Source organism: Arvicanthis niloticus, chromosome 24, assembly GCF_011762505.2.
Source record: "Arvicanthis niloticus isolate mArvNil1 chromosome 24, mArvNil1.pat.X, whole genome shotgun sequence".
NCBI classification, from domain to species: domain Eukaryota; kingdom Metazoa; phylum Chordata; class Mammalia; order Rodentia; family Muridae; genus Arvicanthis; species Arvicanthis niloticus.
The window spans coordinates 3,056,561-3,082,273 of record NC_133432.1 but is presented as its reverse complement, the minus strand read 5'-3'; the positions used below and the strand labels follow the sequence as shown (position 1 = coordinate 3,082,273).

Here is a 25,713-nt window from a genome sequence, read left to right as displayed (position 1 = left end):
GCTGGCCACACCAACGCCTCCAATGCCTGCTGTGCTCAGCTTTGACCTTCAGGCCTGGGGAGCAACTGTCCTCCTGTCTTTTCAGCTCTGGGTCTGCGGTGGCTGCAGCCAGGTTCTGAAGACCCAGTTACTGAACAAACAAACCCTGGGGCTCTGCCAACATAACAACAACCCTGCTCCTGCCTTTCCACTGCCACAGCAGTAGGGACTGTCCCACCCACCAGCCAAGGAGCCTGGGAGGAGTCAGAGAGCAGGAAACCTGGGCCCACAGCTGACAGAGTGCTGCATAGAGGACCTGTGATGAGGACTCAAGAAGGTAGGTGTTGGGTAACCAAGGAAACCCCAGCTGCATCTTGCTAGAGGAGCTCCTGACAGTATGCTGCCCATCTGCACCGTCCTTGAAGCTACACTTCTCAGACACTGGGACAGAGGACACTCACTACCTAAGGGTCTGCATCCCCTACGCCAGTACCATTTACACTGCAGACTTGATACCCCCACACCCTTGTGCTAAAACCTGTGAATACTCTAAAGTGGAAATTGGGGGGGGGGGGAGGGCTACCTTACCCCACGAGTATGCCATCAATTTAATAAAGTTCGTAAGAACACCTTTAAAAACCCACAACATGGGGCCAGAGGGATGACTGACAAGCTCAGCTCCACCCCTGAAGCCCTCAGGATAGAAGAAGGGCCTGACCCTTGCAAGCTCTCCTCTGACCTTCATACTGTGGTGCACACGCAAACATATGCACACATCACACATACACATGTGCACACACATGTGCGCACATTACATACATACACACATGCACACACAGATACATGTGCGCACACACACATACACAATGCACACATATTGCACATATATTACACAGATGTGTGTGCACAACTCACATCACACACACAATTCACACATATCACACACACAGACAGGTGTGTGCACATCTCACACACACATTACACACACAGACGTGTGTGCACATCTCACACACATGCATACATATCACACACACACACTTAAAACCCCACAATCAGCATTTACTATGATGCTCCCCCATCTCTCCCAGGAAAGCCCACCCCAACTTCTCCGCTTTGTGAAGTAAACTTCATCTTAAACTGTGTCTCAGCTGAATCCTTCCCTTGCAGGGCACAGAAACCAAGGAGAGATGCTCACCTGCTAACATCCACCTAGTCACCTCTGGCCTCCACACTATTCCTGCCTCAAGCCCACCAAAACTCGGTTTCTCTGATTCTATTTAATCATGGGGTCAGGGCTGCTAGGGCTCCGCCCATCAGCTGTCTTGGGCTGGATGAGGAGGGGAACCTCTGGGCCTTGGGCACCTGCGGGACCTGGCTGGCATAGGGGTTTTTAGCCCCTGTGAGATATCTGAGAGGTTTCTCTCAAAGGTCAAAGGGCCTGGTGGGAAAAACCCCGAGCCACACCTGTGTGGCAATGCTGGCCCTCCTGCTGTCGAGCAGAGAGCTCCTGGTTAGAGCCCACAGGAATCTATGTGCCAAGGAGCTGTGCCTTCACCACTGTGGTAAGAGGCCACCCCGCTCATGCCCTGAGCTCTCCCCACACTGAACCCCCTTGGCTCTAGGACAGTGACGCACAGCAGCCCCAGCACCTGGTGGGCAGAACGGTTGCTGCCACCTCCCACCAAACAGCCACACACCCAGCACACCAGATCCCAGAGCAGTGGCTCCACATGCAAGTTAACACTTGGCTGTCAGCTAGAGAGGACAGGCTGTGCTGTCAGCAGCAGACGACACAGGGCAGAGAGCTGGCATCAGTGTGGCAGGCACTGTGTGTTCCCACTGACTCCAGACCCACAGCTCACCCAGCGACTGGGACCTGTGGGAAAGAGCGTGCACCGCAGAGCCATGGAGGCCCAGGGTCAGACCCTGGCCTTCTGCTCTGAGACAATGGCCTGGGATGTCACTGTCCCCAAGTGTGCTTACATCCCTCACTCTGGAAGCAGTAAGAGTCCTTTCTTGGCCAGTTCTGAGAGCCACGGACCAACAGAGGGGCAGGGGACGTTCTCTCTCTAGCCATCTGATGTGCCTGACAACAGAGAAGGAAATGGAACCTGTGTTGTCTGTGTCACCACAGGTAATGGGAACAAGACAGCTGTGCCCTGGAATGCCACCATAAAAAGACACAGGTGGGCTCTGGGGGTTATGGGCAGTGGAGAAATGTCTGATCTGAAGTTTTATTTGTAATTAGAACCCTGCAGTGCTGTCTGGCCTACACTCAGGAATGGTGGAGCCCTGTGCTCTGTGGCAGTGAGGACTTAGGATATTGCCATTGTCCTAACCTGACCCAGGCACACATGGAAGGATGGCTTCCAAAGGGACCAACCATATTCACCACCAGGCCCAGAGAGTACCTCCGTGGGGGATGCTAGAAGCAGGGCTCAGAGGCTCACCTGATGGTCATCTCGTACAGCATAGGCAGCCGGGCAAAGTCGGAGTGCATGAGGTTGACGGCCTGAAGAAACCGGCGGTCCTGGGGAGCAGCCACTAGGGACAGGTTGGCTTCAGAAGGAGACAGAGGCAGTGAGTGGCAGTCCTGCCTGACTCTTTGTGCCCAGTCCTGAGTGGGGGGCAGTGAGGCTGCAGCTTGAGTTTGGGCCCAAAGTCCAGATGCCCACCCTACTGCTGCTTCTGGGAGAAAGTGCCGCCAGCCCCACTGCAAGCCGTGCCAGCTCCACACCGGGGCCCCACTGCAAGCCGTACCAGCTCCACACCGCAGCCCCACTGCAAGCCGTACCAGCTCCACACCGCGGCCCCACTGCAAGCCGTACCAGCTCCACACTGGGGCCCACCTTGCCACAGGTGTTTGAACTCACAAGCTCCCACTCGGGAAACAGCAACAAGAAAGAAACAAAGGAGTGTTTGTCAGTGAGCTCAGGGGCCACTGCCTAGCCGAGGCCAGAGGGCTGTGTTCTGCGGTATTGCCTTGACTGGAGCTGGGTTCTCCCTCCACCCATATGGAGCTGGGTGCCTGCACCTGTCCCTTACCTGAGAGCACGCTCTGGATGCGGTCATAATGCAGGAAGTTGTATGTGTTGCCTGTGAGGCTAGCCTCGTCTCTGGGCAGTGTCTCCTTCAGGTGGACTTCCAGCCCATTCAGCGATGCCAGGCTGCTGTGGTACTGCAGAGAGGCCAGGAGTGGGTCACAGGCTGGCAAACTTAGTTGAAAGGTAAGTACCTAGACAATGCCTCAAAGGCCACTAGACCTAGCAAACAAAGCCAGGCAGTGTCTCCTAAAGCATCAAGCTGCACTCATCTGCTGCCTCTGCTTGTTTGAGACAGGGCTTCGCTATGTAGTGCTGACTGGCTTGGAACTCACTAAGAAAACCAGGCTGGTCTAACTTGTGCAAAGCCTTCTGCCTCTGCCTCCTGACTGCTTGGATTATAGGTGTGTACCACTCATCCCCCAACCCCCTTTCTTCATGTGTTATATGGCACACATGCAGCTCAGATGAGGGCATCAGATCCCTTGAATGGGTGTTACAGGCAACTGTGAGCTGCCCATTGTGGGTGCACTCAGGGCCTCTGAACAAGCAAGTACTCTAAACCCCTGAGCCATCTCTCCGACTCTGGGACTGTCTGTTTTAACAATAATGGTGGCCTGGTGTTCCAGTGTTTCCCAACACCAGCAGGGCCTGGCTGAAGATCACTGAGTTGATCTATCCCATGAAGCATGGGCAGCTTCTAGGAGACTGAGGCATGCTGGTCCTGTGGCCTGTGCTCAGGACTCTGGGAGGGATGTGAGCCAAGAAAGGCTGTAGGAACGGACAACACACTATCAGGAGCTCCAGCAGTGAAGTGGTGTGTGAACAGATTTCAGAGTGAGCCAATGGGCCAGCGCAGCCAACACCAGGCACTTGAGCCACTGGCTTCCCCCGAGAGCACACAGCTGAGAAAGCAGGTGAGGGCTGAGCCAGCTCTGCTGCTGACGTCAGCAGTCCACCAATCCTGGGTCAGCAGATGCGAACGAGCCTAGGTTTCAAAGCCGTGCTTGCCTGAGGGCAGGGGAGACACTGGGACACCCAGGGAGCTTGCCATGCAACTGCACCGCAACTTCTGGACCTCAAGGACCTGATGACAGCCACCCTCCCTCAAGCTGCTAACAAGGGAGAGAAAACTGGACCAGAGAGTGAACCAGCTGTATCCTGCTCTAACGTCCTGCCTAGCTTGTAGCTTAACCACAGACCAGCACAAGGCCTGACATATGGAGGAGGCTTCTCACTGGTGACTAGGTGCTGCCATAGGTGTAACAGGTGACCTGTGTGTATACATCTTAGCAACTGTTACGGTATTTACTGTGACATGTGACGAGTCCATGGGGAGGTCACGGAATGTCATGGCCTCTCACACCACTCACACACTGCCTGATTTTGAACCACACAAGGCTGCAGAGCTTGTACAACTGAGAATGTCTGCCTCCTGAGTCCCTGTAAAAAGCTCGCTGACTGGATATGCAGCATAGTCTCGGAGTGGCCTGTAGACATCTGACTTCAGTCCACACCGCGTCTGAGGGTGGGTGACGGAGCGTAGTAGGCTGGAGCAGTGTGCATGCAGCCCACACAGTTGAGATGGGAAGCTCTTCCACTGAGTGTCTCACCGAGTGCTCTCATCCTGACTTCAAGTAGGCATTGCCCCCAACCCAACCCTGATGCCCTAATGCAGCCAGAGGCTCCCTGCAACTGAAGGCCCATGTAACTATCACGGGTGCAGAGCTGAAAGCCAAGCCCAGAGACATTAGGCACCCGGTGGGATCTTCCTGTACCTCCACTGACGGCACAGCTCAGTTCTCTTCCCCATCACCTCCTGGGCTGCCTCCCGCGGACCCTGAGAGATCCACAGGGACTCAGCCTCTTCAAAGGGCTGTACCACCATCCAGCCATCCCGTGGGACCACACTGCAGAGACTCTGTCTGCCTTCCAGGAAGCAGCAGGAAAGCTGCAGAGAAGCCAGGTGAAGCACTTTCTATTTAAGACAGGGATGATAACAAAAGTTCTCCTACAGAGCTGACTTGGGGTCTGTGGTTCAAATCCAGTCTCTCAGATCATCTTGCTACTCAGCTCTTAGCTCCCTCCCCCAGAAAGCACTGCCAACTCTTGTCTTCCATGACCTGCATCCCATTTCCTGGGCCCAACCAGCAACAAGCCTCCCGCACAGGCCAGCAGAGGCTGTGGTCAGAGCCATGACTGACACCTCCCACAGAGCAGGCTGCGGAGGGCTGGACACACTCCTCTCCGCTTTCAACCTTTCAGCAAGGACAGATTAGCTGGGGACAGAGGCGAGGGCTGGGCGGTGAGAGGCAGCGGGAACTCTGGACCTGCCACTTGCATGAGGTCTCCACCTCACAAGGCTGTTTCCCTCCCAGGACAGGAGTTGTAGGGCCTGCCTGCCAGGATACATTGAACACAGCAAGCTAGCTCGGCATGTAACTACGCAGACTGCCCCTCTCCAAGGCTGCCTGGGCTGGGTCTCTTCAGAGGGGGCAGAGGCAAAGAGAGGGGTATTCTGTTTGTTTTGCACATCCAAACACCAGGCCTTCAAAGCAATACTCCTGAGGTCCAGCACAGTGAGATCTGAGGGGGAAGGCAGCCAGAACCCCCCTGCTATGCTAAAGCAGAGATGGACCCAGCCATATGAAATGAGGACACACAGAGAAAGCCTCCACTCTGGGCTTCAGGCAGGGTCTGTGGAGCAGACGATGCCTGGCGACCTGTCCTGGCTCCAAGGTGACTGGCTCCTCAGTGAAGGGCCACATGGCCTGCATGCCAATGAGATTGCCTCAGAATAATGTGGATTTAAGAAGAAAAACAAGCCGAGCCCCAGAACACCACTTGCCCTGCAGCAACTGTTCTTCCTGCCAACCTCAGTGAGGCTGTTACCATGGCAACTTTATCGCCAGCTTGGGCCCAGACCCTAGAGCTCAGTTCACTGCTTCAGGAAGGTGGTTATTCAGAAAGAGCCCTGAAGCAACATTTTTTGAGAATTCTGGAATTTTGGTTTAAAAAAAAATACGCAGAAATATTATAAGAATGTGCCCAAGTGTGGGGATGTGGGCTGCTTTGGACGGCCCGCAGCAGCTGACCGTGACTTGCCTCATGCTCTAGCAGAAGCATGGTTTTGTGAGCTGCAGATTTCTGCGACTGTGTGACTTTTGGAATTCTGGGGCTTTTCAGAGTACATCAATGTTAAGGCCCCGAGAGGTGGGGTGGGTGGTTGCTGGTTGTTTAGGAAGGTGAGTGGTAGTAGTGGTGGTCAAAGAAGAAACAAAAGGAAAGAAATTAGATTCAGGAATCCCACCCCCACTCCAGTGTGAAGCGGTGAAACCAGGGGTGAGGGAAAAGGGGTAGGAAAAAAGAACCCACAAAGTAGCAAAGACCAGCTGCAGAGCCTCTACAGCCAGTTTGGATCGCAAACGTACTCTGAGAAGGAGCACCAAGTCACTGTGTGAGGCTGGGTCTGAGGAAGTTCGGGTTCCTGGGGACCCCACCCCGGCTGCCGTGTGCTTTAGAAGACAGATGCCTGGCTATGGTGCCTGCGCTGCCTCAGCAGGAGCTGGGCCAGGAGAGGGCAGCTCAGCCTGGCCTGCACGGCCTCGCTACCTCAGAATGGGAAGATGACCACTGCTGCAGGCAACTGAAAAGGAAACATGGCACCAAGGGAGAGCTGTGTGCAGGTCACTCATGTCAGCTCGACCTCCAACAGCTGTGCTCCATCAGACCACAGGAAGCAGGGAAGGAAAAGCCCAGAGCCTATATGCCTCTGCTGCAGTGATGTGACGTACACGTGTGCTACAGTGATGTGACACACGTGTGTGCTACAGTGATGTGATACACGTGTGTGCTACAGTGATGTGACACAAGTGTGCTACAGTGATGTGACACAAGTGTGCTACAGTGATGTGACACAAGTGTGCTACAATGTGACACATGTGTGCTACAGTGATGTGACGCATGTGTGCTACAGTGATGTGACACACGTGTGTGCTACAGTGATGTGACACGTGTGCTACAGTGATGTAATAAACGTGTGTGCTACAGTGATGTGACATACATGTGTGCTACAGTGATGTGACACAAGTGTGCTACAATGTGACACATGTGTGCTACAGTGATGTGACACGTGTGCTACAGTGATGTGACACACGTGTGCTACAGTGATGTGACACACGTGTGCTACAGTGATGTGACACACGTGTGCTACAGTGATGTGACACACGTGTGCTACAGTGATGTGACACACGTGTGTGCTACACTGATGTGACACATGTAACTACAGTGATGTGACACACGTGTGCTACAGTGATGTGACACATGTAACTACAGTGATGTGACACGTGTGGGCTACAGTGATGTGACACACGTGTGTGCTACAGTGATGTGACACACGTGTGCTACAGTGATGTGACACATGTAACTACAGTGATGTGACACACGTGTGCTACAGTGATGTGACACATGTAACTACAGTGATGTGACACACGTGTGCTACAGTGATGTGACACATGTAACTACAGTGATGTGACACGTGTGGGCTACAGTGATGTGACACACGTGTGTGCTACACTGATGTGACACATGTAACTACAGTGATGTGACTCATGTGTGCTACAGTGATGTGACGCATGTGTGCTACAATGTGACACACGTGTGTGCTACACTGATGTGACACACGTGTGCTACAGTGATGTGACACATGTAACTACAGTGATGTGACACACGTGTGCTACACTGATGTGACACATGTAACTACAGTGATGTGACACGTGTGGGCTACAGTGATGTGACACACGTGTGCTACAGTGATGTGACACATGTAACTACAGTGATGTGACACACGTGTGTGCTACAGTGATGTGACACATGTAACTACAGTGATGTGACACACGTGTGCTACAGTGATGTGACACGTGTGGGCTACAGTGATGTGACACACGTGTGCTACAGTGATGTGACACACGTGTGCTACAGTGATGTGACACACGTGTGTGCTACACTGATGTGACACATGTAACTACAGTGATGTGACACACGTGTGCTACAGTGATGTGACACATGTAACTACAGTGATGTGACACGTGTGGGCTACAGTGATGTGACACACGTGTGTGCTACAGTGATGTGACACACGTGTGCTACAGTGATGTGACACATGTAACTACAGTGATGTGACACACGTGTGCTACAGTGATGTGACACATGTAACTACAGTGATGTGACACACGTGTGCTACAGTGATGTGACACATGTAACTACAGTGATGTGACACGTGTGGGCTACAGTGATGTGACACACGTGTGTGCTACACTGATGTGACACATGTAACTACAGTGATGTGACTCATGTGTGCTACAGTGATGTGACGCATGTGTGCTACAATGTGACACACGTGTGTGCTACACTGATGTGACACACGTGTGCTACAGTGATGTGACACATGTAACTACAGTGATGTGACACACGTGTGCTACACTGATGTGACACATGTAACTACAGTGATGTGACACGTGTGGGCTACAGTGATGTGACACACGTGTGCTACAGTGATGTGACACATGTAACTACAGTGATGTGACACACGTGTGTGCTACAGTGATGTGACACATGTAACTACAGTGATGTGACACACGTGTGCTACAGTGATGTGACACGTGTGGGCTACAGTGATGTGACACACGTGTGTGCTACACTGATGTGACACATGTAACTACAGTGATGTGACTCATGTGTGCTACAGTGATGTGACACGTGTGGGCTACAGTGATGTGACACACGTGTGTGCTACAGTGATGTGACACACGTGTGCTACAGTGATGTGACACATGTAACTACAGTGATGTGACGCATGTGTGCTACAGTGTTGTGACATGTGTGACCACAGTGATGCGATACAAAGGTACAGAGGAGCCAGAGGACACTCACCACCTCCTCGATGGCTGCAGTATCACTGAGAAGAGTCTCTTCAGCCAGCAGGGACAGCACCAGTCCGTTCACACTGTGGGTATAGAGGTTCATGGGCACGAGCCCTGCATGGGGACCAGATGGGGATGGCTTGAAGCCGACTCTGTCTGTCGAGGGGCTGGGACCCTGAGAGTCAGCTGAGTGCTCACTGCATGCCAGGACCGAGTGAGTCTCCTGGGCTCCGTTCCCATATGGCTCCACACTGGGCTCTACACCCACAGGAGGCTTGCTGCTGGGTAGAGGGTCTGTACCAAGAACTTGGGTTTGGCCATTGGTGAGGGGAAGGTCTGCAAGCTGTTCCAGCCTTCCTCTCTCTGGGGACCTCTTGAGAGAGGAAGGGTCCAGACGGCTGCAAACAGCTGTGTCTTCAGGCAGTGTGGGTGCACTGCAGCTGGTGTGGGTAGCTTCCTGATCGCCCACGGCAGGCACAAGGGGAAAGGCTTCCTGAGCCTCAGAAATGTGTATTTCAGACACGTCCAGTTTCTCTTGAGAGAGACGCAGCTCCTTCTGCAGCCGGCTGCTGAGGCCAGAGCCCTGGCCACAGGCATCGGTGCACAGTCCTGTGGGCCCAGCATGCTCCTGCTCACACCTCGGCATCTGCTCATCTGCCCTGCTGCCATTTGGCCACGCTCCATCATGCAGCGTGGGCTCCAGGATAGTGGCTGATGTCCAGGCATCTTCTGCCTGGGCAGGGGTGCTTTGATCCCAGGGAGGGCACTGAAATGAATTTTCCTGGAGTCTAGCAAACAAAAGAGATGTCACATCAGCAGACTGTGGGACAAAGGCCTCCATGGGGACACTGAGGCTCTGATCTTCTGAAAGGCACAGGCATCCATCAAGATGCCACAGCGGTGGTTAAACAAGGAAGGTAAAGAAACAACATCTGGTCCTCAGGGCTGTCCGTGGTGAGGCCAGGATCACCAGCAGAAGTGGCCAAGGCCAGAGTCAGTCACCCAGCACTCCACACTGGGTCTCACACTAAGCTTGCTGCATGCCCTGATGCTAGGACACCACTGATCAACACCCCTGACAAGACAGCAGAGCAAACAAGAAGCCCTTGGGTACACCGAACCTACCGAGCTTCATGCTCTACTGGGAACTCATGGAGGCTGGCAACTTCCTCCTCACTCAGAAAAACAGGGGTGATCTGCACATCAGGGGGCAACGCTGCTCCTGCAAAGAAAAGCAACATGGGCGGGACTCAGGGAGGAGGCTGGCCCTGGCGCTCATGAGTTTCACTTACATTACACGCTAGGCAGGCAGTAGCCCTGAGTTGCTCCCTCAGCCCACAGCCCAGAACTGCAGCACAGATGCAGTCCAGCGAGGAAAAGGGAGACGCCGGACAAGACAATCACAAGAAAAGGTTTCTAGCTTGCCAAGAACTCAGCCAAATGAGGCTTTAGAATGAGGCCAGGGCCCCTTGGGGATGCCACTTCACCGGCTTGCTTCCTCTCTCTCCATCACTACACGCTGGACTCGGACTAAGCAATGTCACAGGATGGAGTCACAGGGGGGCATGCTCAAAACCATGTCCTTAAAAATCAGGGTGCCACAGGGCAACTGTCCTTTCAGTTGTCTAGATCCTTCTGTCTGACGTAGAGGAAATCCACACAGACGCTGGCTGAGTTCTCTCTGGCCCACCCAGCATAAAGGCAGTACACCCCTGTCCACCACAGCACGCACCTGTTCCCTGTGGGGCCGCTCCTGCTCCAGGCAGCCTCTGAAACAAGCACATACACAGGTTGGCACCAGACGCCACGCTCTCTTGACAACCATCAAGAATTCATGGCACCATCTGCTCACAGGACTCAGCCAAGCCCAGGGAGCTAGAGTGACCCTGGCCCAAAGAGCCCAGCAGATGGAGCAGGGCCACTTGCTCCTGAGAGGCCAGGAAGAGGCAAGAACTGAGCCCACTCAGGCTCCCCGACAGCAGCTCGGAACTAATAACTGCCTCCCACAAGACCAGAGTAAGGATTTTCACTCAAGTCCACCTTCGGGAACCCAGTCTGGCACAGAGCCATAGAGTCTGGGACACAGCTCAGAGGCGAAGCACAAGTGGCCCTGGGCTCCAGTCCCCAGCAACAGCAAACAAACAAACTTACGGAACCTCTCACTCTGAAGCTAATAACCCAGTGATACTTAGGAAGTTTCCCTTTAAGCGAATGCCTTTTACTACTTTGAGGCATCAGTAAAACTCAATAGTTCTATGTAAAACAGTGTAACAAGTACACTCATTGTAAAATCTCTAGCTAAGACTAAAATCTCTGAGATCGTCTGTGGCAGCTCATGCAAAAGCCACAGGCTAGAAACCAGTACTCCCCTGTACAGGTGAGAAAGCATTCCCACTCTTGGGGCCATGAGCCTCTGTCCCAACCACAGATCAGCGCTGCTGCACTGGACAGCAGCTTGACAGCCTCCTCAGGCAGCTGTCCACATGCTTTCCCTTTACTAGTAGGATGGGGGTCCTGTCCTCCCTCAGTGTGGATTCCCAGAAGCTGAGTCACAGGAGACAGACAAGAACAACCTTAAAGTTCCAAGCTGCCAGCCATGAAGGCGGCTCTACAGACACACCATCCACAGGAAGCCGCGCCCTCCCAGACTCTCCATGGCAGCTCACTCTCTTGGCAGGAGAGAGGTCAGCGAAGCATTTGAAACAGAAATTCACAAACAAGGCAAGCCTGTGGCTCACTCTAGGGCACCAGCATTGGGGAGATGAAGTAGAGGGATCAGCAATTTAACCCTCTATGTAGACTAGGCTAGCCAGTAGGATGTCCATCTCCAAAATTTAAACAAAGTAAGAGAGAGAAAGAGAGAGGGAGGGAGAAAGTGAGAGAGGGAAGGAGGAAGGGAAGGAGAGAGAGTGAACAGAGACAGACAGACAGGCAGGCAGGCAGGCAGGCAGGCAGGCAAGACGGCAACCGTGGTGAGAACCATGGCACCTATGCTGTTGTTGTCTGGGTCTCCCGTCCCAAAATAGCGTCTCACTGTCTAGCTTTAGCGGTCCTGGGAGTTGCCTTGTACAGGCTGGCCTCAAACTCACAGAGATCCGCCTGCCTCTGCCTTTGGAGACCTGCTAGGATTAAGGGCCTGCTCCATTACGCCACCTGCCTGTGGACAACTTCATTCTCCATGGTTGTGTTTGCTCTTCATACAAACACAATGACCGCACATTAACTCGGGGTTTCCTTGGGCCCGTCCCCTTTCTTCCCCCCTTCCTCCCTTCCTCCCTTCCCTCCTCCTCCTCTTCCTCCTTCTTTTCTTCTTCTTCTTCCTTCTCTCTCTCTCCCTCCCTCCCTCCCTCCCTCCCTCTCTCTTCTCTCTCTCTCTTTCTCTCTCTCTCTCTCTCTCTCTCTCTCTCTCTCTCTCTTTCTCCTCTTGTCTGGTTTTTGAGACAGAATCATAGCATGTAGCCCAGGGTAGCTCTGCACTCACGATTGTCCTGCCTCAGCTTCCTGGGGCTGGCATGAGAGGCACCAGTGCCCAGCCAGCAGTTCTCCCGTCTACTTTAGGATACAGTCTTTGCGTGTGCTCACTGCTCACTGCCATCAGGTCTGTGCTAACGGGAGCCAAGTGTGCACAGCTCTGCTGGGCTTGGAATAGCCAGTGCTTAAGCCCAGCACATAGGGCAAGTGCCGGCTCTTCCTCATGGACTCCTGACTGTACCAACAGACGAAGAGTTGTGGCAGATGCCAGGAAGTACCCTAGACCTGTCGGCCACGTGGAGCCTGGCCCGCCACGCTGGGTGCCCTAGACCTGTCGGCCACGTGGAGCCTGGCCCGCCATGCTGGGTGGCAGGTGTTCTGGTCAGCCTCCCTCCCACCAGGTTGCAGGCCATACTGTACCTGGTCTGCAGGTACAGTCTGATGAAGCAGGACTTTGGCAGTAAGGGAAGGTGGGAGCTGGGAATTCACAATCCTGGGGGTAAGACACAGAGACAAGAAGGCCTTGAGAAGAAGTGTTGGGACCTCTCAGCTCCAGAGATGCCAGTGTCCCTGGATGTGAGGGTCTTGAGATGTGGTTGCCATGAATTTCGTGTGGCGGACTCTCAGTGGATCTTCTGTTCTGCAGGCCCCAGTGAGAGCTAGAAGTTAGCAATCTAACCAGGCAGGGATGAGCTGCCATGTGGCTTCTCATCAAAAAGAACGACGCTGAATCACTGACCAACCACTCAGAGCACAAAGACACCCATGGTGTCAGAGGGAGCTCCTCTCTGAGCTCTGGGCCAGCCTGGGCTATGTGTACAGTGAGAATGTCAGAAACCAACAGAAACAAAAGCACCTCGCTGCACACATGAGTCCTGAGGGCCACTCCAGTCAGCATGTGGGTCAGTACAGAAGGACAGTGTGGGACATCTTGCTAGGTGCTGGCCATGGGCATAGCTAAAAGCCAGGCAGAAGGGCCTCTACTTTCTGCAATTGGTACAGAGGGGTTTGGACATGCTTTTAATCTCAGGACTCAGGAGGCAGCCTATCTTCGTGAGTTCAAAGGTAGCTACGGCTACATGGTGAGAGACTGTCTCAGAATAAAGTGTATAAGTTGTGTGTGTGTGTGTGTGTGTGTGTGTGTGTGTGTGTGTGTGTATAAGTGTGTGTGTATAAGTGTGTGTGTGTATAAGTGTGCATGTGTATAAGTGTGTGTGCGTGTACGTGTGTGTGTGTGTGTATATAAGTGTGTGTGTATAAGTGTGCATGTGTATAAGTGTGTGTGCGTGTACGTGTGTGTATGTGTGTGTGTGTGTACAAGTGTGCACTCACAGGCAAGTGCTACAGCATTGTGGAGGTCAGAGGACGACCTGTGGAAGTCAGTTTTCTCCTTTCACCATGTGGGTCTCAGAGTGGAACTTAGGTCACCAGTCTTGGTGGCAAGCACCTTTCCTCACTGAGCCACCTTGGCTGCCACAAATACTCCCTTTGATGCCATCTATGCCGGAGTGACAGACAAAGTCATACCGAGGAGAAGGGGGAGAGGGAGTAGACGATGCTCACGGGGGTCTGTGCTTGCCTCTCACACAGCCTTTCACTCTCCACACCCCAGGAGAGGGACTGGGCCCGGGCTACTTGTCCAAGATGGCAGAACAGAGAGGAAGAGAACCCAGGGCTTGAACAGCCCCCCAGCCCCACCCCTGGAGAGCACTGGCTGAGGTGCATCTCTCAGCCCTGCCCAAGGCCCGGCCTGCCTCGGCAGTGAGCACGAACCTCCATGAGGAGAGGCTGTCAGGCCCTGGGGCTCTCTGTGTGGAGGGAGGGCTGGAAGCATAACTTAGCACAGCCTCTGCTGGCTATTGCCCACAGCAGGCTCTGCACTACATTCTACCCACACAGTTCCCAGCTGCAAGGGCATGCACCCTGGGCCAGACTACATGACCCGGTCTTTGAACTGCATACACTGGCATGGAACTAGAAGGCAGTGTGAGAGGAAGCTTGGCAGGCATGCAGGTGAGGAGAGGTGGCGCTACTCACAGTCCTTTATAGAGGATGCAGCCGGCTAGCACATGGGGGGAGCGCTGGCAGCTCTGTATGATGAGGGCTGCCTTCAGCAGCAGCAGGGGCTCCACCTGCGAAAGACAAGATGGGTGAGCATGTTTACAAGTGCTTGGGTGGCTGGAGAGTGGGCTTCAGGGCCACGGAGGGGATTACAACCCAAGCCAGCCTACAGTTCTGTAAGGAATTAACTGCTCAACCATGGAAATCACATGAGCCTGTCCAGAGCTGCCCAGACACAACAGCCTCCTGCCTGGCCACCAGCACAGACGAAAACCAGGTGACACATGCAGAGTGATGTCACTCACACTGTAGTCCCCACCCACAGGCTCTGGGGATGCTGAGTCCCAGCCACTTTCTTCAGCTGCAAGGGAAAAGTTCAGACCTGAGACACAGGCCAGCCACACAGCTGACAGTGCTCACTGGGTCAGTACGAGTGGGAAATGAACTGCTTCAGAAACAGAACTTCCCGCCTCTCTCAGATTCAGCAGAGTGCAAATGTGAGCCAGGCACCTTGGGGGAGTCACTAAAGCCCGTGCCATTTGTGTGGAGAGAGAAGGGGCCCTCAGGCCTTTGGGGCCAAACCTCCAGGGGCAATGATGACACCCTATGAAAGTGTTTGCTTGGTCCCTGTCAGTGCAGCCTCCCTGGCCTTCAGAGTGGTCCAGGAGGGCCCTGACCCATCAAGAGAAAGCAAGGCTCCGAGAGGCAGCCCGCCTCTCACGCGGCAGCATGGAAACTGTTCAACTGCTGGAAGCATACACCCTCACTCCCCTAGCTACATGCTGCACAGGGGTTCGGAAGCACCTCACACCCGCGCCCACACCCACAGCCCCAGGCCAGCAGTGAACAGGAGCGCCTGCAGCCTTACTTTGGTTCTGTCCAGGTTCCACAGGGCATTGAAGATCCTGTGCGACTCGTTGGTGCTCCTGAGGACTTGTGTGATGAGGGTATCCCACTGCAAGCTCAGCTCCTCCCGAGAATAGCTCTGAGAGAAAGACAGAGGAAGTCTGCGCCTGAGATCAGGACACAGCCTCTAGGTAATGGTGGCATTTCTGCAGGGGGCTCTCAGGTCTGTCTCATCCCATCCCTGTCTGACCAGTTGTGCTATAGAATCAGGGAATATGCTGCTGAAAGGTATACCAGCCCAGAGAGAAAGGGAGAGCAGACACATGGGCACACAGGCGTCCCTAAGGGGCTCTAGGTGTGCCATTTGACATGGACCACATAACACAAAGACAGGCCCAAGGAAGGTCTGGTCCAGCACTGCTGATTTTGAAGGGCCCAAAGCCCCTGGCCCTCTGCACTCTTACCTTGTAGGCCAGGGAGACAGGGCCCATGTAGAAATGAAAAAATCCAATGAGTTGATCCAGAAACTGCCTGCAGCTAGCATCAGAGAGCTCCACACCACACCCCAGAGCCTGCAGAGGGAGACCAGACAATTCTGTGGCTTTTCTCTGAGGCCACAATCAGAATCCAGGCTCTCTTTGTCATCTGCCACAGGCCCATGAGGTCACTTCCTAGCCAGGCATGATAGCCTAAGCTTGCAATCCTAGCAGTTGGGAGACTGAGATAGGATGATCAGCCTGAGCTACAGACAGAGTGAATTCTAGGTCAGTCTAAACTACAGTGAGATCTAGAAAATTCCTCAGTAAAGGACTGAAGCATGGCTTCTCAATGGAGTGTTTACCTAACATGTGTGAGGTCTTTGTTGGAAAAAAAAAGGGGGGGGGCAATCAATCACTTTGTGTGAACCAGAGAGGAAGAGTCCCTAGCTCAGTGGACTTGGTCTCAAGATAAAATAAGGAAAGAGCTTTAGAAATTTACGATGACAGAAAACTGAACAGGAAGAAAGCACCTTGCAACCCAGAGAGGTAGCAAACACACTGAGCTGCATAGGTCACAGCTGAAGATCAGGAAAAGAGAAGCCACTTCCAACAGGTGAGCAGACAAAACCCAGCAAGTCCTGCCTCTATAACAAGCCCACAGCCCTCACGAGGGAGACGGATTTCTCAGAACAAGTCAGTGGCAGAGGGAAATCCCACCCTCTACAGCAGTTAGAATCCTCCATCTCAGCTCCTTAAGATGTGGGGCGTTTACAGAGGGTGAAGCAGCAGATGAGCTAAGGGAGTGAAACACTCCATCCTGCAGAGAAGCTCCTTAGGCTCAGGAAGGAAACAATATAGCTTCAGGAAGTCCCTGAAGCTGAACAGATTCACTAGGCCCTTCTCCCCCTAATAGGATATAAGTGGTAAAAACTGCTAAGAGTCTCTCTGACGAGCCCAGCTTCCTGAAGAGGCTTGTATCAACTGAGGCACCAGGAAAGGACACTCTTCAATCTGTTGAGCTGCCTGCAGGCTGTGCAGTGTGCCAGCTTCCTGGCTTTGTGAGCTGTAGCCCATGCTGGCTGGGTTTTAGTGATGTAGGCATCTTTGAGTTATTTCTGCTCCTGTTAGAACCCCGTCCTGCCAGGAGTCATGAAGGAGAAGCTAAAAACTAGCAGATGATCTTCCTGAGACGGTTCCACCATGGACTGTCAAAGTTACTGATGGGTTCGCTTCTCTAGGCAAAGCCAAGAAGATTACATTTTAGGAAAAATTCCTGCTACTAATATACTTTTCCTGTTATTATTAAATATATATTTCAATCACTAGGCATTAGCTCACCCTTTTGAGCAGATCTCTGCAAAACAATGAAGATGTACTGTCTTGCAGTGATGCTATATAGACAAATAGATGATATCGTAATTATAAATCCCTAAAATTATATTAGTAATTATTAAGCTCCTGTGTAATAGGACTGCTATTAGGTCCTTTTCTGATAGTCAAAACTGCAATGAGAACTCTGCCAGGCTTTAGTGTCATGAGTTAATTGCTTCTGAAAAAGCAAGCAGGCATCTACAACTTAGAGCACATTCCAAGAGGTTGTAAAACCACTACCCAAAGGTCATAAAAAGGAAACTGAGGATTTACTATAGGTGCAAGGACAGAAGATAAAATATTGACTGGGTTTATCTATACAAAACTTCAATGGCAACTTAGTTATGGTCTTTAACTCTCCATGAACTGGTAGAGCTGTGACAGGTAACAAATGTTAAGCCAGATAATTACTCTTAAACACTCTTGCTGTAAACTTCTTATTCAATTTATAATTTGAATTTGTGTAAACTTGTGAGCTTTTTAAGCAGAACTGAAGAAGAACTTTTTAGAGAGAGTCTTTCAGAAGAACTTTCTTAGAGAATTTCCATAAAAAAACGTTTTAGAGATAAATTACATTAAAGATCACAATCACTTTTCTAAGTGTCCCTCTTTCCTTCCCAAGACTTCAGCTCCCAGGCCAGGCTGGAAGTTAGAGCCAAGCAGCTCCTGAACAGAGGCTACTTTACTTAATCCCCTGCTCAACACCCAAACGGCAGTTTCTGGCCTCAGGGGAAGTCAGACAGGCAGGTTAGCTACCTCAGCAACGTGACTTAGACTTAAGACAGATGAACATTGTATTAGTGAACAGCAACCCTAAAGATCTCGCAAGACCAGCCTTGCCCTGCCGATGCTCTTGCCCTCTGTTACCTCAAGAGAGAACCAATAAGAAAGAACAGCTGGCCATGGCACCCCCACCAGTAAACACGCCTGTTAGTAACTCCAGTAAAACTCACTGGCTCACCAGAATGGACTCTGGTCTGTCATGGCCTCCTTCTCTGGGATGAGTGCCCTGTGGTGGCTAACTTTATATCATCTTGACATCGGCTAAAGCCATCTGAGAGATGGGAACTCCGATTGAGAAAATGCCTCGGTAAGATTGGGCTATAGGCAAGCCTGCAAAACATTTTCTTAATGATTAGTGATTGATGGGGGACGGCCCAGCCCATTGTGGGTGGAGCCATCCCTGGGCTGGTGGTCCTGGACTCTATAAGAAAGCAGGCTGAGCAAGCCATGGAGAGCAAGCCAGTAAGCAGCACCCCTCCATGGCCTCTGCAGCAGCTCCTGCCTCCAGGTTCCTGTCCTGCTCAGTTCCTGTCCTGACTTCCTTTAGTGATGGACTCTGATGTGAAAATGTAAGCCAGATTAACCCTTCCCTCCCCAAGCTGCTTTGGTCATGGTGTTTGATCACAGCGATAGAAACCCTGACTAGTATAACAACTATTCCCATCTCCCCTGGAACACAACATAGACTATCTGACATGGAGGGCTGCAGCTATGGGAAGACGAGAGTCCACTAGGAAAGAAAACCACAGAGCCTTAACTTAAGTTGCAGCTGCTTGAACAAGAGCTACCAGCCTGGTCCACTTCCTGCTTCTGTAAGCACTTGCTGATAGAAAGCCCCTCTTACGGTCCCTGTCAGTAGTCCCTTATGGAGCTCAGTCACATAGCCTGGAACCGAAACCCACCAATGAAGAGAAAGATGAAGAATGATACCATGCCACTTACAAATACCCGAGTGACTGCAGCTGGGCACTCAGGCACTTCAAGGCTACCTGAGTCACTGGTGTGAATGGCTACATTTTCCACGCAAGTCTCAGGATGCTTGTTCTGGGAGCCGGGTTTCCCACAACAGCTGAGTGCCACCTTGTTGAAAAGTGACCTAACTTGGGCCTGAGGTCATGAAACATACTCAGGTTAGGAGCATTAGTGTGGCTGTTACTGCCCCTATCTCAGGGAGGTAAGAACAGAACAGGAGGGGAGGGCACTGAGAAGCTGAAGGCGGTGGATGGTGGGTACAGGCTAGAGAGTGCATCAAGGACAGAGCCCTGGTCTTGGCCAGGAATAGCTCTCACTGACTGAGAATGAGGTTGAGACTTGATAGCTCAGAGCCCAAGCGGAGGAGGTGGGTTACATCTGTCTGTGGGAGCTGCACGACCCTAAAACTCTAAAGTGAGAGGGAGTGCATGACACCCAGAGATTCCAGTGGGTAATTAACACTCAGCAGGTCTTCAGAGTAGGAGGCTGGGTCCTCTGCTGCACACACCTAATCATTGAGTGCTCCCTCAGCAAGTGCTCCCTCAGCGAGTGCTCCCTCCATGAGTGCTCCCGCACTCCCACAGCATGTGGGCAATACCCTACAGTAGAACATTAGCCACTTCAGGGCAGGCTATCCAGGGGCGGCCAGAGAATCTACCAGGCCTGAGGGCATAAGTTGCATGTAGTCAGCATAGCAATGAGATAGCACACTTGTCTACTAACCCAGACTGAGCTGCAGGAGCGCTTTGCCCGCCCCTTCCTCTCAGCTCAAGCAGACTGGGATGGGAGGAGGCTGCAGTATCACGTGGAACTTCTTTTGGAGGTTGTTTTTGGCTTTCTGAGCACAGGGTATCGCCCAGTCTTCCCTGTGACACCACCACCACAGCTTGTGTATAGAAGTCCTGCCGGGACTCTTCCTGAGTTGAAGCTTGTGAACCTGTGCTTTCATCTGCTGTCTCTGCATGTTCCTCCAGCCTTACCCATCTGTGTTCCCATTCTTGGTCACAGTTTATGATTATCATTGTGATTTCTTTCTCTCCGACGCCCCTTTGCTTTCCCTAATGTCCCCTCTGCTCACAGCGGCATTCTGCCATCCCTCTGCATTCCGAGGTGACATGAGAGGCAAGAGACCTTATTGTCTTTTTGGTAAAATCGCCATGTGTAAGGCTGGTTGTGCAAGCAGGACCTGAGCTTAATACCCAGCTCTCAAAGACAGGGCAGCCACGGCAGTGTGCACACCAGTCATCCTAACACTGGGGAGGTGGAGGCAGGAGGATAGATCTCTGGCCAGCCTACCTAAATCAGGAGGTTTTGAGACCGTCTCAAAATATATGGTGGAGACAACTGAGGAAGACTGACTTCCAGCCTCTACAAGCCCACAGCTACCCACAGGAACAGGCTCTTTAACCCTTCCGTCTGATACGTAGCCAATGTTTTGAGCATTTTTATTATAATTATGCACTGTTCCCACAGATGCTGCAGTCAGGCTCACACCTCAGCACACCTCACACTTCAGCCCAGACCTTCACCACTGTTGGCTTTGTGCTCCTGCTGGAGCCTGGGCTTCCTTCCTTCCAAGTGTAGTTCTGTCCTGAGCACAAGGCTGCTGTCCGCTCCTCCTCCCTGTGGCTTCAGAAAGACCTCTTAGGAGGGCAATCCTCCAAAACTCTGCCAACCAAGAGACGCAGGAAGAAGTGACAAAGCCAGGCAGTGTGACACAACAGCCTCAACTGCTGGGTGCAGACACTCAACCAGGAACATTCCTGTGCAGATAGAACAGTTTCTGCTAAAGGAAATAAGAACGGTATGACAGAGGGCGCTCAGGAGTAGAGAGTCTGTCACTCTGGACTCTGGAGCGGAAGCCAGTCGACAGCACGTGTGAGAGTCAACAGCCTGGAGAAGACTCAGGAAGCAAACTAAGTCTCTGGGAGAACCCAGACAAAAACACTGAGAGCAGAGTCCAGTGGAGAGACGGACACAGTGAGGCTTCGGGAGGGGTGTCGGCAGAGCCAGAGAAGGAGTGTTCCCCTCTGTCAGTGTCCAGCCCTGCTGTGGGAGGAGGGCTCTTCCTGTGAGCAGCAGAAAGGCTCCCAGAGGGCTGCCATCTTTCTATCCCAACGAAGCCACGGTGTCCCACAGAAGACAAAGGCACACAAGGCCACGTGTGACACTCTAGAAAGACTTCAATCAGTGTTTTCAGGGACACAGAATTCCTTCAGACATGCTCTGTGTCAGGCTGCAGGCTGGGACGCAGGGCTGGAAAGGCCTAGACAGCAAATGGGACCAGGACACACTGCTCCCCCCCATAAACATGACAGGCAGATCTGCAGGCAGATGGGTTCTAGAAGAGACCTTTATAATGTGGCTCTCCTTAGCTGGGTGTGTGAAGCCAAATCCTGTACAGTGATGAGCTGGCTTCCTGATCCCGTTACCAGCACTGTTTGATGGTGCAGTGGGGTGTTGGGCATGGGGCTACGTGCTGGGGATGTGCCATGGGACACTGTTCTTTGATGCAGGTGGTGAGGCCACCTGATGTTTCCTGGTTCTCCAGGCCCTGCTGACCACAGCCTGCCTGTTCATGGGAGAAAGGGGAACTGCTTCTTAATATTCCTCAGAATCAACAGAGTTCTCCCTTGTGATGAACAGTGAGGTGAATGCATCTACAGGACAAGGCCTTGTCACTGACACTGAGGTGGAGACACAGAGGAGAGGTCAGAGGTCACAGTGTATCCATTACTAAAAGGTAGAATCCCAGGGTCCCAGTATCGGCCAGCCTATGCTAGCACCTCCCAGTGCTGGACTAAAGGTGTCTGTTGAGTCCTTCCCTTCCCTGTGGCTTCTGCTCATTGTCTTTCACTCCTTTTTCACCCCCACACCCTTTTCACATGTCCTGGGCACCGAGTTGCTGTCTGCGCCCACAGCACACACACAGCAGGGCTGAACTGAGACCCAAGCTCCGGAACAGGGCAAGAGATGAGGTCATTGGTGGCACACAGAACATCAACTATGCATGGCTTATCCCAGAAGGCTCCTCCCGAGTCTCCAGACAGCTGGACATGTCTCCCTGCTTCCTGCTGCTCCCGTGGGTCTCCTGGCCAGGAAGGACTGAAACCTCCTGTCCCACAAGTCAAGTACCCTCTTCCTGGGGAGGGGGTTCCTCAACTGTTCTTCACAGCAGGAGAGCCAGCCAGTGCAGTGGCCATGCTTTGAGGGAGGGGTCCTCGGCTCTTCGCAGCTGCTGTTTGTGGGAGGTTTCCCTCCTTCATGTCCTTTCCTAGGCTATTTGCTCCACACTCGGGGCCTTCTCAACACGAATTGCGGCACTGAGGTGGCTGTGCAGGATGCGATTTTGAGGCGGCTCTCCCTTCCTGAGAAACTGAGGTAGCTGGCGGTGCAAGCCCCACCCTTCCCATCAGGAGGACGCTCATGTCACAGGGAACTCAGCAGGCACCAAGGGTGTCCAAAGCCTGTGGAACAGACCCAGACTGTGCCAAAACTCCACACTGCGAAGCAAAACCAAGAGCCTGGAGGCTCCAGGTCCTCGGTACCTTCCCTCCCTCCCTCCCTCCCAGCCCGCATAGTGTAGGCCACGGGTTCAAAGGGTCTTCTGGGCAGGACTGAGAAAGCTGTCTACCATAGGATCCCATCTTTTCTTTCTACTTTGCTGAACACTAACCTACAGCTCTAAGCGCAGGGTCTATCTAGGCCCCGCCCCCTTGGCACAAGCCCCGCCCCTCGCCAGCCCCACCCACCAGAGTTAGTGACTAGACTAACAGTCCACATTCCGGTCTGCCTGGGCCACAGAGGCCTGTACCTCCAACACTGGAAGGACGTGGGGGAGGTGGCTGTCTGTGCCGGTGGAGCCCTGAGGATGAACAGGAAGGACTGCTGTAGCCAGGAGAGAGTGCTGAGCTTCTGAGCCCCTGGTAGTAGGATCTGGGAGGGGCAACGCCCTGCATCCAGAAGGGGAGGAACTATGGAGTCCAAAGGAAGCAGGCGAGGTACCCTTTACCCTCAAAGACAGGGAACGAGAGCTACCATTTTGCCCCATGGGGCTGCTGAACCACCATTACTTCCTACAAAGGATGAGACAGTGGGGATACATGAAGATTTCTCTTACAGAGGTTTATTGAGCAGGAAAAAGGCCATACATGACTTCCGGGTGAGGTGGCCAGAACTCCTCCTGGACCAGAAGAAAAGTGAGGACCTTCCCCCAATTGAGCAATGTTTCCCTGAGGTGTGCCGCGTTCCCAGCTCCTGCTCCTCAATGGTCAGTGTCACCAACACAGACATGGACAGCATGCCCAGTGAGCCCCTGGATTCTATAGAAGGATTTGCCTTTGCTGCTGACTCCCAAGCCCCTCCTTTACAGTCTCCACACATGATCATTCTCAACACCTATCTGAAGCCAGAGTCTCTGACTCGGCTGGAGAAGAAGGTGAGGAAGAAGACCCTGGAGGCCATGGCTGAGGTGGAGCAGGAGATGGAAGCGGCTAAGAGGCGACGGTCAGTACTCGTAAAGGGCATCAAGGACATGCAGAAGGAAATGCTGTTTGAGAAAGCAGACAGCAAGCCATTCCTTGAGTACCTGCAGCAGAAGAACGAGGAGAAACGGAGGAAGTATGACTCCCTGTGGGAAGACTACACCCGACAGTGTGAGGGGATCAAGGACAGGAGGCGAGAGCTGGTCTCTACCTTCACCTCACGCACAGCAGACCTCCAGAGGCAGCTGATGCGAGGCAAGAAGCTTGAGGCCAGGTTGAAGAAGAAGCTGAAGGCCCTGGAGCCCATGGCACAGGTAAGGGAAAGCCAGCGACAAACGATCCAGGCCTTAGAGTTGGAGGAAGCCAGCATAGACGCTGACATCTCCTTTGTGGACCGAGAGGCACACTTTCAGTTCCTGAAGGAAAAGGCCTCCTTGGAGAAGCAAATGGAGGATCTGAACCTGCTGGAGTCTGGAGAGGAAATCACCAGGGAGCTGAAGAAGAAGGCCAAGGCCTTGGATGCTGTGGCCAAGCGAGCTCACAAGGACTTCTGGGAGGGTATTAAAGCTGAGAATAGCCAGCTGCGAACACAGCTCCAGCAGCTGGATCAGGAACTCTGCAAGCTGGAGGCTGGAAAGGAGAAGCTGGAACGGCGAAAACAGCGGTGGAAAGAGCAGCAGTGGTACCTGGAGGCTCTGACCCGGGGGAGGGAACGCCTGCAGCAGCAGGAGCACCTCCGGCAGCAGCAGGAGCACCACCACCCCAAACCACAGACAGCTCCTCAACCAGCACTGGGCCGTCTATTAAGTGCCAGGCCGAAAGTCAATCCTAAGTAATGGCTGCCGTGTCCCAGGAAGCAGACTGGAGCGGAAGCTGGGGCACTACACAGAGAATGACGATGCTATCTGATAATGCAGAGGACAGAAGCAGCAGGGGACAGAGGGCTGAGCTTCTCAGAGGGGCAGAGGGGTCCTGGGCTGGCCTGTCTCCCAGGCGTGGCTCCCACACAGCACCCCAAGGGCTATCCTAACCGGAAGCTCCAGAGCACGGGAGAGCTTTGCTCTTCAGAAGCCACACCTTCCATGCTCCCTGTTGCAATGTAGACCTTGGTGCTCAATCCCTGCTCTAGTGTGGCCTTCACGACGACAGGGTGCATTCTGTAAGGGGCACCTTGCACACAGTCAGCCCATCTCACAGTAGGAGCATCGGTGTCTTAGGTGGGTGTGGGGTGGCATTTGGGGAACTGGGTTCTTTGCGTTTGTGTCTGGCTGAGGCTGGATTGTTTGCAGAGCTGTGGGTCGTGATGCCGGGCATTTGGGCCATGTGCTCCATGTGACAAAATACAGCCAGCTCTCTGAGTCCTGGGCGTGGCTCCAGGCAAAAAGCCTCAGCCTTACATTGTAGAATTTTACCTTTTACTTATCTATAGCATGAACTCATTCAAAACTGTGCTAAAAATGAATTGTTGAATGTACCTTTGGCTTAGAGTTAACTTACATGTGAAATGTTATTGAAAAACAAAAGCTTACCTTTGACTATTCAAAATAGAAGTCTGCTTATCATTACACAAAACAAAAGCCCAATTGTGACTTTTCAAAATAAAACATGAAGGTAAGGGTCAGAGGGCACAGACAAGGGTCAGAGGGCACAGACAAGGGTCAGAGGGCACAGACAAGGGTCAGAGGGCACAGACAGGGTCAGAGGGCACAGACAAGGGTCAGAGGGCACAGACAAGGGTCAGAGGGCACAGACAAGGGTCAGAGGGCACAGACAAGGGTGAGAGGGCACAGACAGGGTCAGAGGGCACAGACAAGGGTCAGAGGGCACACACAATGGGAAGGAATGTAGGAGTTGGGGGTGTGACAGGGAAGGACTTTAGATCAGAGTTTCGGTGTTACCCGTCCATCTCACTGGGCACAGGACACCTGGAGGGTTTAAGAGGGAGTGGCACATTGGCTTCCCCAGTCAGAGGCCACGAGGTCCAGCAGGTGGCCGTGTCCTTGTGTTTGAAGCTGATGACAGTTGTCCCCCTGCCATCTCCTTCCAATCCCTATGTAGCATCTACCGCTGTGTGTGCTGGGTCCAGTGGTCAGAGCTGAGCAGCAAAGAACCAAAAGGTTGCTGGCAGGTCATGTGACACTGAGCAGTAGCTCACCCTGCACTTGTCTCAGCACCTTGTGAAGACTTAGCCCAGTGGCAGCTTTGGGGAGATTCCAGTCAGTCCTCCTCACGTCCACCAGTTTCCTCCCTCGCACCCCAAGGCGGCCTCTCCCATCGTAGCTGTCTGTCTGATGAGACAATGTGT

At 52.9% G+C, this 25,713-nt stretch overlaps 2 protein-coding genes across 8 annotated transcripts in view; one reads left to right on the top strand and one right to left on the bottom strand.

Moving 5' to 3' along the window:
- Hps4 (HPS4 biogenesis of lysosomal organelles complex 3 subunit 2) overlaps positions 1–25,713 on the bottom strand; it is a 36,892-nt gene that overhangs the window by 533 nt on the left and 10,646 nt on the right. For 6 of the 7 annotated variants that reach the window (XM_076922402.1, XM_076922397.1, XM_076922401.1 and 3 more), the window contains 10 exons: positions 15,784–15,891; positions 15,342–15,458; positions 14,450–14,544; positions 12,833–12,905; positions 10,674–10,710; positions 10,067–10,163; positions 8,952–9,729; positions 3,025–3,157; positions 2,430–2,538; positions 1,963–2,065 (listed from right to left, as the gene is read on the bottom strand). In XM_076922402.1, the coding sequence (XP_076778517.1) occupies positions 1,963–2,065; positions 2,430–2,538; positions 3,025–3,157; positions 8,952–9,729; positions 10,067–10,163; positions 10,674–10,710; positions 12,833–12,905; positions 14,450–14,544; positions 15,342–15,458; positions 15,784–15,891 (1,650 nt within the window). The remainder of the gene's footprint in view (positions 1–1,962; positions 2,066–2,429; positions 2,539–3,024; positions 3,158–8,951; positions 9,730–10,066; positions 10,164–10,673; positions 10,711–12,832; positions 12,906–14,449; positions 14,545–15,341; positions 15,459–15,783; positions 15,892–25,713) is intronic. The other variant, XM_076922403.1, reaches the window with a different exon arrangement.
- On the top strand, positions 22,682–24,244 carry LOC143437560 (coiled-coil domain-containing protein 121-like). The gene has a single exon (XM_076922404.1). It carries the CDS (start codon positions 22,901–22,903, stop codon positions 24,242–24,244), a length of 1,344 nt encoding a protein of 447 aa, XP_076778519.1. The 5' UTR covers positions 22,682–22,900.